Source organism: Lynx rufus, unplaced genomic scaffold (genome assembly GCF_022079265.1).
Source record: "Lynx rufus isolate CCGP_SWC_20201006 ecotype Redwood Valley unplaced genomic scaffold, mLynRuf1.p SCAF_5, whole genome shotgun sequence".
NCBI classification, from domain to species: Eukaryota; Metazoa; Chordata; class Mammalia; order Carnivora; family Felidae; genus Lynx; species Lynx rufus.
In genome coordinates this window covers 92,493,162-92,507,853 of record NW_025814867.1, presented here as the reverse complement: position 1 = coordinate 92,507,853, position 14,692 = coordinate 92,493,162, and the positions used below count along the sequence as shown (strand labels likewise).

The window sequence follows — 14,692 nt, the reverse complement described above, 5'->3', positions numbered from 1 at the left end:
TGCTTTCTCTCTCTCAAAATAAATAAATAAACTTAAAAAAAAAGAAACAAAGCAGATAAACATAGGGGAAGGGGAAAAAAAGAGAGGAAAGCAAACCATAAAGACTCTTAACTATAGAGAACAAACTGAGGGTTGATGGAGGGGAGGTGGGTGGGGCGTGGGCTAAATGGGTGATGGGTATTAAGGAGGGCACTGGTGATGAGCACTGGGTGTTATATGTCAGTGATGAATCACTAAATCCTACACATGAAACCAATTTTGCTATATATGTTAACTAACTAGAATTTAAATAAAAACTTGAAATAAAAAAACCTACTAAATTTCTCTGTGTTTTTAACAGATTAACAGACAAACCATATGACTATATAACAAAAATGTAGAAATATATTTGATCAATTATCACTCATTCATGATTAAAAAACGTTTGGGAAAGAATATAACAGAATTTTCTCAACCTGATAAAGGGCTTCTACCAAACCCTACAGCAAACATTTAATGGTGAACAGATTTCCTATTAAAGCTGGGAACAATATAGGAGATTCTCAGTTTCTGCTATCATAAAACATTGTACTGTAGGTCCTAGCTAATGCAATGAGAGAGAGAGAGAGAGAGAGTGAGCGAGAGAGAGAGAAAACCAAGTATGAGACTTGTAAGAGAAAAGGCAAGACTGCTTTTCTCAAGGTATGGCCAACTACATAGAACAATCCAAAGGAAGGAATAGAAAAGCCAACAGAAGTGATAAAGAGTTCAACAAGGATACTGGTTCCAAAACCAGTATACAAAAATCAATAATATTATAATACACCAGCAACAGTCATTTAGAAAATGTAATAGGAAAAGAAACAATTAACAATAGCAATGAAATCTATAATGTAGCAGAATTAATCTACTAGAGGAGGCAACAATTCCTCACGGAGAAAGTTACAAAACATGATTGAAGGGAATAAAGGACCTGACTAATAGATTACAGATGAGAAGATGCAATATGAGAAGAATGTCTGTTCTTCTCAAATTAAGGTATACATTTAGTGCAGTTCCAATCAAAATCCCAATGGATTTTTTTTCACGGAATTTAACATCTTAATACTAAATTCATCTGGAAAAGAAGAGGAACTAAAGTAGCTAACACAATTTCGAACTATAATAAAACGGAGAGATTTGCCTCCTGAAATACCAAGACTTACTATAAAGCTATAGTAGAAACAAGTAGAAAGTAATGTATGTTTGTAATGGACAGGCTGTGTAGTCTTAAAGTGTCTGCTGGATATACCACTACTTCTGAAGCAAGTAGTTCTATGTGGATCTTCTCTAAACAAGATAAACTTCTGTGACTTAAGTGCATCTGTTGAGTAAAACCAGTAGTGTAATCTTATTCATGACTGACTTCGACAGTGCCCAAATCAACAGAGCTGCAGATAAGTTGGATACAGTGAGAGCCAACCTCCCATGTGGTACTTTGAGGCAATCTAGATTGAATAGTGTCAAACTGATTCAATAATATCCTCTTTTGGAGGAAGAGTAGATGCTAGTTAAACAAAGAGAAAGTGGTTTACTTGAGCTAAGATGGGACACTGAAGCTCTAAAGTATTGTTCTTATTCTCTCTTTGAACTGTTGTTCATTTCAATTTTGGAAGATAAATTCCTAGGGTGGCTACATAACCAAATGAGAGATAACTTTCCCTTCTACCCCATATTCTTAGGTCTCCTTGCAATTAAATTAATTCACATAGCACTTTGTATCTCTTCCTTGCAGCCTTAACAAGACAGATAAACGGGAAGATCAGGATTTGATGGGATGTGAAGCTTATATAATTTTGGAGGGGGGTGCTTTTTAAAGGAAAAATGCCAATGATAACTAGGAGAATTTCCCACAGATTAGCTTCTGGTTCTGTATATTTCAAACCTTATTTCTCCTCCTCTACCCCTATATTTCCAGGGCCAGGATTCACAGGACAAGTTCATATCACAACACAAACTTTGATCCTGCACCTCCCCGGCACACTGGGTGTTAATGATATCCCTGGAAGCCATTCCTACGCCTGGATGCCTAGCAATAATTAAACTCCATTTGAAATTGATGTGAATCAAATAAATATGTCCCACTAAATTCAAATTTTCATTTGTCAGATCCCCCAAATGCCTCAGATCACTGCGATACCACCCACCAGGAGGGAAAATGTAATAGAAGAGAAGTCAGGAGAGACACAGCAGTCTTAGGCAACTGAGATTTAAATATCTTACTTCGTCTAATTTTACAGAAACAGAATGGCCATGTGAACACATTTCTAGGGCCCTTCCCAGGGTTCTGGAGAAGATCATTGAAGGAGGGGACCCTGTACTAGTTTGACAGTACATCACTTGCTGATATTCAACGTCAGGACAAGATTTTTGAAAACAATAATAAAGGAAAATGCTCACTAAATGTCAGCTGCTGACAATCACTGATTACTTAAATCTCCGGGCATTGGGTTTATTCCTGACTCAAAGTTGGGAATTTATTCACAAATTTACCTATGATCCTAGCCAATTAAGAGAAGGAATGCTCTTCATATTGCTGCAACTGGAACTTATCTGCTTCTTACAGTTTCTGTATTCACTTGTCCATCTTCTGTTCCCTGAAATCCTGTCCCAGTCATACTTGACTATCCCTGCATATTTGTATTTCTCTCCTTCTCCACTTTACCACTCCATCCCCCCTCTTCCAGCCAAATACAGTTTCCATACTTAGTCCTTGTAATCCATGTCCCAATAAATTCTGATAAATTCTATTAGGAAAAGTAAAAGTCTTCAAAATACGAAATATTCATTGGTGAAGTGGTTACTTGTGAAATTGTTCCCCACTTGCATTGTTCCATCTGCTAACCCTAGTGCCTACATCCACTCCTATCAAAGTCTTAGCCATCCACTTGGAAATATCCAATCCTCAAAAATAATAGAAATCTACTGCAAATCTTGCAAAAGAGGTGGACTTTCACAAAATTCATAAAAGCGATGTTTGCAGCAGCCTGCAAAGTCACTAATAAAGGAGGATCTCAGAGCGTTGTACTAGATAACAAAGGGGAAAAAGAGAAAATCGGTAAGAATAATGATGACATCAATGCTTCAAAAGGAAGTAATTTAGTTTCAAAGAATTAAGAGAGGACCTTGGGAAAACTGGATAAAGGCCTCCAACATTTCTACAAATATGAGCCTCTGCAAAAATCAAATGCAAAGTGAAGGATAATGAGCTATATAAAAATAACTGTGGGGGCGCCTGGGTGGCTCAGTCGGGTTAAGCATCCGACTTTGGCCTAGGTCAGGATCTCACGGCTCTTGTGAGTTCGAGCCCCACATTGGGCTCTGGGCTGACGACTCAGAGCCTGGAGCCTGCTTTATATTCTGTGTTTCCCTCTCTCTCTGCCCCTCCTCTGTCCATGCTCTGTCTCTGTCTCTCTCAAAAATAAACATTAAAATTTTTTTTTTAAAAAATAATAAAATAAAATAAAATAAAAATAACTGTGCCCACAAATTAACACTTGATTTATCAGAATTAGCACACAGTTGTAATTGTGACCTGAAATGTTAAATATAAGATATATTCATTTTCATAATTTTTTGATTGCATTATTTCAAGATAAAGGCTCAATCAAGTCTTTTTTTTCATTATAGAATCCAGGTCTTCACGTTAAATAGATTCACTTTGGGAGGACCTTTCCTGGAAAAAGAAGAGGGAAAGGAAGACCTCTTGTACTCATCTCTGTTTTCCAAACGCAAAACGGTATTAGAATCCCCTCAAGAAACTATACAAAGTACAGACACATGGGTTCCCCTGCCAGATCAGTTCCGAATCTTCAAGAGCAGAAGAGAACTTAGGACTTCATCTTTTTGACAATCATCTAAAGGGATCCTTTTGATAACCAAGCAAATGTAGAAACAAATACCTTAACTAATCCAAAGGGAAATGATGAAGTTTATTCTGTCTTTCTCTCTCTTTCCCTCTCTCTTACCTTTATGAAGTCTTTTTAAAATGTTGTCATCTGTAGTCTTTGTACTCCTTTCTTCTTTCTTTTATCCTTTTGCATGCCTTTTTCCCATATCAGTGTCTAATCTATAAACACAATTTTGAAACACCTTTGAAAAAAAAAAAACTCAGAACTCCTTTTATTCTCATTCCTTTAAAATTGAATGTAAGCGATTTGTTTCAAATTTCTTTTTTCTACATTTCCTCAGCCTGCATTCTCATGAGCCCATTTTGCTCTAAATTCATTTGGACATTAAACTGCTTTGCAAATATTATCATATTCTGTCTTCTCTTTCTGTACGGCCTGATTGTCAGCTCCTCAAAGACAACACCACGTCCTTCATTTCTTCTGCATTTCCCCCAGTGAGCCTGGAAGATTGACTAAGACTCACTAGTGTGCAGTATGCTTCACGCAGTGGGTGCTTAATAAATGTTTTAAAACAATATTAAAATGTTGAATAAATGTGACAGCAGTGCTGCTCATCACTTCAAATGCCAACACTTTCTAGGTCCCTTCTCTGCCTAGCAGCCATTTCCCAACATACCTATATGTCTTCAGACATTTCATCCAAGGTGAAGCTCTCTTTTGATCCAGCTTTCCTTGTCTGAGTTATGGAAATATTGTTTACATGCTTTCCCCTGAGGAGTACCTGACTGGTACCCAAAGACCCTGCTGTGCAACTTGAAGTTGCGTTTTCCCCTTGGTGATAGTGGGGGAAAGGGGAAAGACAGTAGGGATGGAGGTTTCCCTTGGGTTACTTTTTTTTTCTCCCTGAATCATCTTTCACATTAAGACACAATGCCTCTATGCATATTTTCGTATCTTGAAGGTATTTTTCATTCTTAGCACCTGAAGAGTGCTAAGGATTTTAGGTAAGGGGTATTTTAATCAAGATACTGTTTCTTCACGCGCTTTATTCAATATTTCATTTTTTAACGACTTACTAGTCAGGCAGGCAACATTTCTAACATCATTCTCCTATTCAACATTGTTTCGTGCCTAAGAAAAACACACCTTTTCTTACGTTGTACGGATCTAATGTGGTAACGTACAGAAAAGCTTATTCTCTTTTTTGGCAGAGGACATTGTGCTTTGCAAAGCACTTTGGCACCTCTCCATTATCTTATGTAATCCTCACAAAAGGTTTGTTAGGTAAACGGCATAGGGGTCATTACACAGGATGAGCAGGAGGAAAACTCACAGACGTTAAGTGACTTGTTCAAAGTCACACACCTTGGAGGGACCCACAGTGAAACAGGACTCTACTAGAGCCAGTCCCGTTCCCCGTGTCTGCCAGTCTCACACAGTTCAACTTCTCATAAAAAGCTCTGCTTTGAGAAAGGCTGCTAGGAAACAGCAGGCAACAAGCAACAGATTGTGGGTAGGTAGAAGGAGGAAGCGGGGGTGGGCGAAAAGAGCACACTGTGCATGCGCAGATCGCTATTAGGGTCCCAGGACCGCGAGGAAGGTTGCGGAAAGAAGCTGAGTTCTTTGTCTTGCTCTGTCGCCTACCTTCAGCTGACGCGCAAGCGCACTCCCACTGGATGAAGGTCAGAATAAAGTGGGGGAGGGCCTCGGAGTCGCGCAGGCGCGCTTCTGTGCCGGACTGCCAAGATGTCGTTCCCCAAGTACCAGCCTTCGCGCCTGGCCACTCTACCCTCCACCCTCGACCCAGCCGAATACGACGTATCTCCAGAAGCCCGGAAGGCGCAAGCCGAGCGGTTGGCCATAAGATCCCGACTTAAACGGGAGTACCTGCTTCAGTACAACGACCCCAGCCGCCGAGGGCTCATCGTGAGTCGGGGGCCGGCCGGGCGGGAATCAAGGGCCATAGAGTCCGGGCTGTCCCCTCCGACCGGGCAGCCCAGACCGGCCAAGGGAGACCCCGCAGCGGGGCGTCCACCGTTCCAATCCGTATCTTAGACATTGGCCCTTTTCCAGGCTCAGAGAGCAGGCCAACCCACTAGCCCTTTGACCTTGGGCGGAGAGCTTGGTGGTCTACAGGACGGTTCTCAGTTCACACCGGGCTGGGTTTGAATCCTGGCTTGCTCACTAAAGTGACACAACTCTGCTGCTTAGCCTCGGTTTTCCTGTCTGGAAAATGGGATTAATACAGCACTTCCTACTTTATGAGGCTGTGACGAGGATTAAATGAGACCAGGCACATCACCAGCCAACACAGTGACCGGGCTGTAATGAATGTAATGAGTGCTCAGAAAATGTGTTGTGTGTGTTATTATTATTTTTTTTTAAAGCAGTTTCCCACCATTCAGTTCACAATTCATATCAATACTGCTCTCTCCTGATGGGAATATAGTGATTTTTCAATTTATATCTTTTAAAGACCCCAAAACTGCAGCTGTTGAAGCTGTGGTCTTTGGATTCATATGCCAAGGCAGCACAAGTTGGCAAACTATGTGACCTTAGGCAATTTGCCTACTCTGTCCAAACGTTAATTTTCTGATCTTATGTGGGAATGGTAGTATACTCTTTATAAAGCCATTGTGAGGTTAAATGAAATAGTTTGTATAACATTCCAGGCACTTAATATATAACCAGTAGACTGATAGCTATTATTTAATGAGTGCACTTTTTGATAATTTTCTGTCCAAGAGCTGTTTAAATATGATGTCAAATATACTAAAAACAAAACAAAAAAAAACCCAAAACAAAACAAACAAAAAAAAACACTTTTCCCAACAGTTGCATTGGTGTTCTGTAGGACTTTTTGGAAGTTATGAGAATTGAAGGAAATTTAAGTTGTGCAGGCACTATCTAAACCCTTTCCGAATATTCAAATGTCACAAGTATTCAGAATTAGGCCCTGTTATTAACCCGATTTTACAGATTGGAAGACAACATGGGAAGGACAAGTAGGTCATAGAGTGATACTCCCTTAGCAAGTGATAGAGCAGAATTTAAACCTTGATCTTTGTAACCCAAAACATCTGCTTAACCAGTTGGCTGTACCAATTCTAGTTAGAACTGGAGAAGAAGGTGTTTACTTGAGAAGGTGTGGAGAGAGACATTTGTTATTTACATACACAGGTGGGTTTGATGTGCCAGATAGCTGAAGTTTAAACCCCAGATTCTTTTTTCCAGTTCTGTGCCCTAGGACAGTTTCAATTTTGTCACATAAAAGAGACAGTAATACCTGCCTCATTGGTTGTTCTGTTAATTAAATAAATGAGTGCCTGGCACTTAATCATTTAGTGATCAATACATGGAAATTCCTTGCCTAATCTTTAAGAATGATTGATTCAATGAACAAATAATTGCTGTAATAGGCTAGGCCCTGTGTTAGATGCTGAGGTGACAGTGTAGATTCCTGTCCTCATAGAGCTTTCTTTCCAGTGGGGCAGACAAGTAATAAACAGATTTAAAAACTAAATAATTTAGGGGCACCTGGGTAGCTCAGTCAGTTAAGTGTCCGACTTTTGACCTGGGTTCACGTCATGATCTCATGGTTTGTGAGTTCTAGCTCCGCATCAGGTTCTGCGCTGACAGCGTGGAGCCTGCTTGGGATTCTGTCTCTCCCTCCGACTGCCCCTCTCCTGCTTGCTCTTTGTCTCTCTCTCTCCCAAAATAAATACATAAACTTAAAAAAGTAAATCATTTAGCATGTTAGTGATAAGTGATAAGAAAAATAAAGCAAGGAAGGGAATTCGGAATGTGTGTATATAGTAGGGAGGGACAGCAGCTGAAATGTTAGATATCCCTAGGGAAGGCCTTCCGTGGAAGGTGACATGAAGGAAGTGAGGTGAGGAAGATAGCCACACAGCTCTCAGGGAAAGTAGCGTTTTAGGTAGAGGGGACAGGTGTTGAGGTCCTTAGACAGGAGTGTGCCTGGTTAGTTTCAAAAATACTGAAGAGACCATTGTGACTAAAGTGGAGAAAGGTGGAAGCAAAGTAGGAAGAGATGAGGTCAGAAAGGTACTTGGAACTAGATCACACCAAGAAGGACTTTTACTGAGTGAGTAATCTGCCCTTATACTTTAACTTCTCTCTGGTTGCTTACTTAAAAATACATTATGGAGGACAAGAGCAAGGAGTCTAGTTAGGAGGCTTTTGAGGTAATCTATCAGGGTTTTTTTGGCAGTGTAGGTGGTAAGAAGTGGTGAATTATGAGTATGTATTGAAAGTAAAGCCAACCAGATTTGCTAGCAGATTGGATGTGAGGTGTAAGAGAGAGAAGGGTGAAGAATGACTCCAAGGTTTTTGACCTAAGTTATCAGAACAATGAAGTTGCTTTTTACCAACATAGAGAAGAATGTGAGAGGAGCAGGGATGGAGATGGAGTGGAACATTGGGAAATCAGTTTGGGATACATCACATTTGACATGCCTGTTAGACAACATGACAGTGTTGAGCAGGTAGTTGGATATTATGTCTGGAGTTCGGGGTAGAGGTCTGGGGAAGTAAAATTTTGGGAGTCATCGGCCTATAGATGGATATTTAAAACCATGTGACAGGAGGAGCTCATCAAGGGAATGAATGTAGATGGAAAAGACGAGCAAAGGGGCGCTTGGGTGGCTCAGTCAGTGAAGTGTCCGACTCTTCACTTCACCTCAGGTCGTGATCTCACGGCTCAGGTCATGATCCCACAGTTCTTAAGTTTGGCCCCCGAATGGGGCTCTGCACTGACAGTGTGGAGCCTGCTTGGGATTTTGTCTCTCCCTCTCTCTCTGCCCCTCCCCTGCTTGCTCTCTATCTCTCCCAAAATAAAAATAAACAAAAAGACCAGTAAGGTCTAAGGTCCAGTATTAAGCGTTTAGAGAAATAAGGACGTAGAGAGCAAAAGAGACCAAGAGGGAATGGCCACAGGGTTTGGAGGAAAACCAGGCAGGTGTGTGTCCTGAAAGCCAAAAGAAATGATGTGAAGGATTGTTGACCATGTCAGATGCTGCTGATAGTTCTTTTGAGATAGAGTGGTGTCAAAGAAGGAAAACCATCTCCCATGGAATGTGTTTTGGAACTTCTCTTAACAGTACCAGGCTCAATAAACTATGGTCATGGGGCTGTTGATGTTTTTATGAAATAAAATATCTGTTTCTGGAAGACTGATCTGACAGGTAAATATGTAGAGACGCGACTGGCAAATTGAGAATTCTGTCATGGGAGAATCATTCAAATACATTAATAGTAGAAGGGATAGATACAAGAATAGATGTATTTATCCTTTCAGGTATTGACCTCAAACATCCCCTTAAACCTGTGTATATCTTGTGTCTTCACCTTTACTGTTTCTGCAGACATTTTGGTTTAAAAATTTATCTGTGGAAGATCCAGTTTAACTATTTTAATTCTACCAATCATGACTTCCTTGGCATTGTATAGGACCTTGAATGTTCTCCTTTAGTATTAAAGTTTTAAAGCTGATTTAATTTGCTTATTTTTAATCTGCCTATTAGTTAATTGGAGCAAATAATTTTTATAAAATCATTTGGGGATTTAGCTAATTAAGTTTAATTATGTGTTTGGGGCAGATTTGCTATCTTATATAGTTGTTCTAGTATAAATATATTAAAATGGATAATTACTTTTTTTAAACCAAGACAGTCTGATTATTTTTTTTAACAACCTTGTCCTCACTACAAATTATTTTAATAGTGTTAAATGTAATAGTTTTGCTTGTAAAATATCTGCCAAGTCAGCTTAAAGAAATTAAAGTTCAGAGTTAGCCTACCTCAGTCTTCACCTTCCTGCAATTTGTATATAGCCTGGAAAGACAGGGCAGGGTGGGGGGTAGCATTAGAAAGGGTCCTGGAAACAGAGTACAAAGCATGACAGAGCATATGAAATCAGTCCTCATCGGGAATACTGTGATTCAGTTGGTCATACTTTAAGAACGACAATGAAGCTAAAAAAAAAAAAAAATCCAGAAAAGAAAAAAAAAAAGATCAAAGAGAAAAAATGGCTTCTCTGACAGCTTAAAAAGATTAGGTTTCTTGGGGCAACTGGGTGACTCAATTGGTTAAGCATCTGACTTCGGCTCAGGTCATGATCTCACCATTTGTGAGTTCGAGCCCTGTGTCAGGCTCTGTGCTGGCAGCTTGGAACCTGGAGCCTGCTTTGATTCTGTGTCTCCCTTCTCTTTGTCCCTTCCCGGCTCAAGCTCTTTCTCTCTCTCTCCCTCAAAAATAAATTTAAAAAAATAAAAGATTATATTTCTTAAATCTCAAATAAATAGAAAGCTGAAGGGTGATATAAGAATATTTTAAATTCTGAAGGATTTGAACAAGATCATCAGAGAGTTAATTCAACAAATACTAGAAATGAAAGGTCTTCCCCAAAGCTATTTAGAAATATTCAGGGCTTACCCTTAGCTGTGGTGGAGCACAAAAGGCATCTCCTGTCCTCCCCCACAAAAGTTTTGATGAGATTGTTTCAGTGTGGTCCTGCTTAAGTTCCTGTAACTTTTTGTTTTCATGAATTTCAGGAAGATCCTGCCTTGATTCGTTGGACCTATGCAAGATCAGCAAATATCTATCCCAATTTCAGACCCACTCCCAAGACCTCACTCTTAGGAGCTCTATTTGGAATTGGGCCCCTCTTCTTCTGGTTTTATGTTTTCAAAACTGACAGAGTAAGTATTGGGGCCTGATACTTACTTTCTGTGTGATTAGTTCGCCAGGCTGGCTGCAGCTCTCTTGTCCACTGCCTTCCTCCCATCTTAACCCCTCTACTCTTTTATCTTTATTCCTTTCCAGCAAGAGTTAAAAGAGAAAGTTTCGATTACGTGTTTGGTTTTATTGCTTTATCATTTCAACTCTTACTGAAATATACTTTACTAAAATTCATGATAGTCTCTGAGACTTTCAAATTTAATTTAATGGCTGCTCTAGAATATCAAGTAATAAGTTGGTCAGTTTAAATTTCTAAGACTTGAACTTAGAGCTCATGAAAGAGTTTTCCTGGTGTGTTTTAGATGATGTAAGGAAATTGTGCTGTGAATATTAAGTGAGAGAATACAGAAATAACTTTAAAAAGTTAATATAGAAGTTAAACTTTGCTATTTTGAATTACCTTTAGAAATTATCTTTGTGAATTTTTATATTTAGTTTTCTTAGTTCATCTGTTTTTAAAAGAGATGTTTACTTGGTTAAATATTAGCAGAATACATAAGTCATTTAGTGTGTTCCCTATTTGTATGAATTCTAGTTATGTTGGTCACATTTTTGTGAATTAATGTTAAAACTTCCTAATACCCTAACAAGAGGAAAGCAAAAGCAACCCGTGGTGGGAATCTGCCATCAGAGGCCATATGATCGCAGAGAAAGCCAAGCTTATCTTTGACAGCTAGTACTAGACCCCCGGGAGGCCTCATGTTGCCATATAGACTGGAACCCACTCATCTAGCTCTGCCTTAAACTGGCCAGTCCACTCTCCTGTTAGACCTTATATATATATTTTTGATTGATAAATTAACTGCTTCACAGAAAGGTAGGCCACACTTACCCAGAAGGTGTTTGCATTTTGCTTTTGACATATGATTTTTAGTGGGGTAATAAAATGATTGCAACATGTGCACAGGATGTTTTTCTTTTCTTTTCTTTTCTTTTTTTTATGTTTATTTATTTTTGAGAGAGAGAGTGTGAACGTAAGCGGGAGAGGATCTGAAGCAGGCTCTGTGCTGAGAGCAGAGAGCCCAATGTGGGGCTCAAACTCACAAACTGTGAGATCATGACCTGAGCCAAAGTCAGATACTTAACCAACAGAGCCACGCGGGTGCCCCATCTATTTTTTTTTTTTTAATTTTTTTTAACGTTTATTTATTTTTGAGACAGAGAGAGACAGAGCATGAACGGGGGAGGGGCAGACAGAGAGGGAGACACAGAATCAGAAGCAGGCTCCAGGCTCTGAGCCATCAGCCCAGAGCCCGACGCGGGGCTCGAACTCATGGGCTGTGAGATCGTGACCTGAGCTGAAGTCAGACGCTTAACAGACTGAGCCACCCAGGCGCCCCTCTATTTTTTTTTTTTTTATGTTTATTTTTACTTTATTGAGAGAGAGGGAGAGAGAATCCCAAGCAGGCTCAGCGCTGTCAGTACAGAGCCTGACATAGGGCTTGGTCTCACAAACTGCAAGATCATGACCTGAGCGAAAACCAAAAGTCAGATGCTTAACCGACTGAGCCACCCAGGTGCCCTACATAAGATGTTTTTCAATAGGAATGTTTTTTCATTGTCCCTTTATTTCTTCAGACTGCTATTTCTTCCCTTATACAATGTGGGATGGGAATTAGCTTTGGAGTATTTAAGTGTTGTTTCAGAGTTGTACTGTGGGTTCTGCCAGAATACTTTGTTTTTTTGTTTGTTTTTGTATTTTCTAGTACTTTTTTGTTTGTTTATATATTTTGCAAAATGCTCACCAGAGTAAGTCTAGTTAACATCTGTCACCATACATAGTTACAAAAAACAATCTTTTTTCTTATAATGAGGACTTAAGAATAATTCTCTTAGCAACTTTCAAATATTCAATATAGTATTATTGACTGTAGTCACCATGCTGTACATTATATTCCCATGACTTATTTAGTTTGTGATTGGAAGTTTGTACCTTTTGATCCCCTTCACCCATTTTGCCCACTGCCCACCTCCTGCCTCTGTCACCTACCTGTGTGTTCTCTGTATCTATATGCTTGTACTTATGAAATTGCAAGATTTCATTCTTTTTTTTTTTTTATTATGGCTGAATAGTATTCCATTGTATACATATACCATGTCTTTATTCATCCATTGATGGACACTGAGGTTGTTTCTGTATCTTGGCTGTTGTAAATAGTGTTTCAATGAACAGGGGTCAGAATGTGTTGTTTCTAATGCAGTTTTTTTTGTTTGTTTTTTGTTTTATTTGTTTGTTTGTTTGTTTTCTATCTCTGCAGGATAGGAAAGAAAAACTGATCCAGGAAGGAAAATTGGATCGAACATTTAGCATTTCATATTAAGTCTGGCAATGATGACTCTATGTATTATTGTTTAAATAAATCTCCTATTAATCATTAAATAGTTTCTCTTTCTTCCTATTACCTTAAGTCAACAAATATTTGCTGTACATTGTATTATCCCTACTTTGTAAGAGTTCGCAGTTTAATGAAGAAACAAATTCACGTTGATGCATTCAGTCATTCAGCAAATGAGTGTCTACTATGAGCCAGGCATTGTGCTCTGGTCCCAGAAGACAACAGTCAATAAGACAAGTTTAGGCCCTGTGTGTAAGGAGTACACTCTGACAACTGTTTTATTCCATTATTGTTATTTGAGAGCTCATTATATCTAGTACTACTTAATAATCTAAACTCGTGTCTGGCTCCAGCCCCAGCGGTAAATGCAACAGAACAGTAACATCAATGTGGTAAAAAAAGATACGACAGGGATTCAGGAAAGTGATATAGAAGCTCATGGAGAAACAATTCTGTCTAGGGAGATGGCATTTGATCAAGGCTCTGAAGATCACAGGGGCTAACAGGGCAAAACGGAAGCATTAAAGGGCAAGGTGTGTTGAGTATGGCTATATTGGGGGCCATTGTAGGGTAAGAAGACAGAGTAGAGGCCACGCTGAGGAAAAGAAGTAAAATGGTTTAGCACATGGGCTTTGAAGGTTAGATTGGGGTCAGAACCCTAGCTCAAGCTGAACAGTTGAGTTGGAATACAAGGCCTCCTGTTACCCCAGCTCTAGCATGGAGATAGTAATGCCTACTTCCTCATAAGGTCATGAAGATAGAAATGAGATAACATAGTATTGCTCAATAAAATAAAGCTACATGCTTTATAGTTCAGTCTTGAAACAGTAGGGTGACAATTGGACCTATGAAGGCAGAGTAAGAAAGTGTTACAGGAAGAGCTTGCTCTTTAGGGCTGATTTACGTTAGTATATTGTTTTTAACTTTAAGAGCATATTCACAAGTCTTCTCATCTGAATCTTATATGAGTCTGGGGTACTCAGAAACACAGAACCTGAGAGACAAGCTTATGTGCAGGTTATATTAGGGAGTGATGTGAAAGAACAAGTAGGAGACTGGTAAGAGTGAAGCAGGGGTAGAAGGACAGCCCATCAGGTGTGTGTGATTGGCCTGTTGCCTCAGAGTAGCAGGCTTAATTCCACCAGGGACCTTGAGGAGCCCTGTGGAACGTACACAGAATGTGTACAAGGGAAAAATGAGTATCCATGAGCTGGTCCCCGAGTTGGTTGAGAGTTGTCTCACACAGTTAATTCCCTTTCACTTCCAGGTATGGGTGTGCCTCAGAATGGCTGAGGGTGCTTACAGGCTTCTCACAGGAGGGGGAAGAAAACCTAGGGCAGGAAGCAAGTGATGTGCTGCACAGCTGAGGTGTCTTGTTGACAGTTCCACACCTGCAGGAGCTAGGAGCTGCAGCAGCAATTGGAGTAAAAAGACTGGCCAAGAGGAAATGAGGTAGGCACAAGAAGTAGACGATTTCCTTATCCACTCCATGCACTGCTTGGATCTGGGTGCACTTTAATCTGTAACATGTCATTCAGGGTGGTGGCTAGGTCCAATCTCAGCATAGGAGGGTTAGTGGAACAAGTTTCAGTCCTGCACTGTGGAAATGTCTGAAGCCATAACTGACATTCGTCATTTCCCTCCACCAAACTTTCTAGGTTTTCCCTCCTTGGCTATCACTTTAGACGGTCTAGATTGCTTGCTTGAAGGAGTCACTGGGTCCTTTATC

General features: G+C 39.8%; 1 protein-coding gene across 1 annotated transcript; it reads left to right on the top strand.

Annotated features, from left to right (window-relative positions):
- Positions 1-5,560: 5,560 nt before the first annotated feature.
- Positions 5,561-13,007, top strand: NDUFB4 (NADH:ubiquinone oxidoreductase subunit B4). Its single transcript, XM_047099601.1, has 3 exons — positions 5,561-5,795; positions 10,441-10,587; positions 12,886-13,007. Exons 1-3 carry the CDS (start codon positions 5,616-5,618, stop codon positions 12,946-12,948), a joined length of 390 nt encoding a protein of 129 aa, XP_046955557.1. The 5' UTR covers positions 5,561-5,615; the 3' UTR covers positions 12,949-13,007.
- Positions 13,008-14,692: the final 1,685 nt, after the last annotated feature.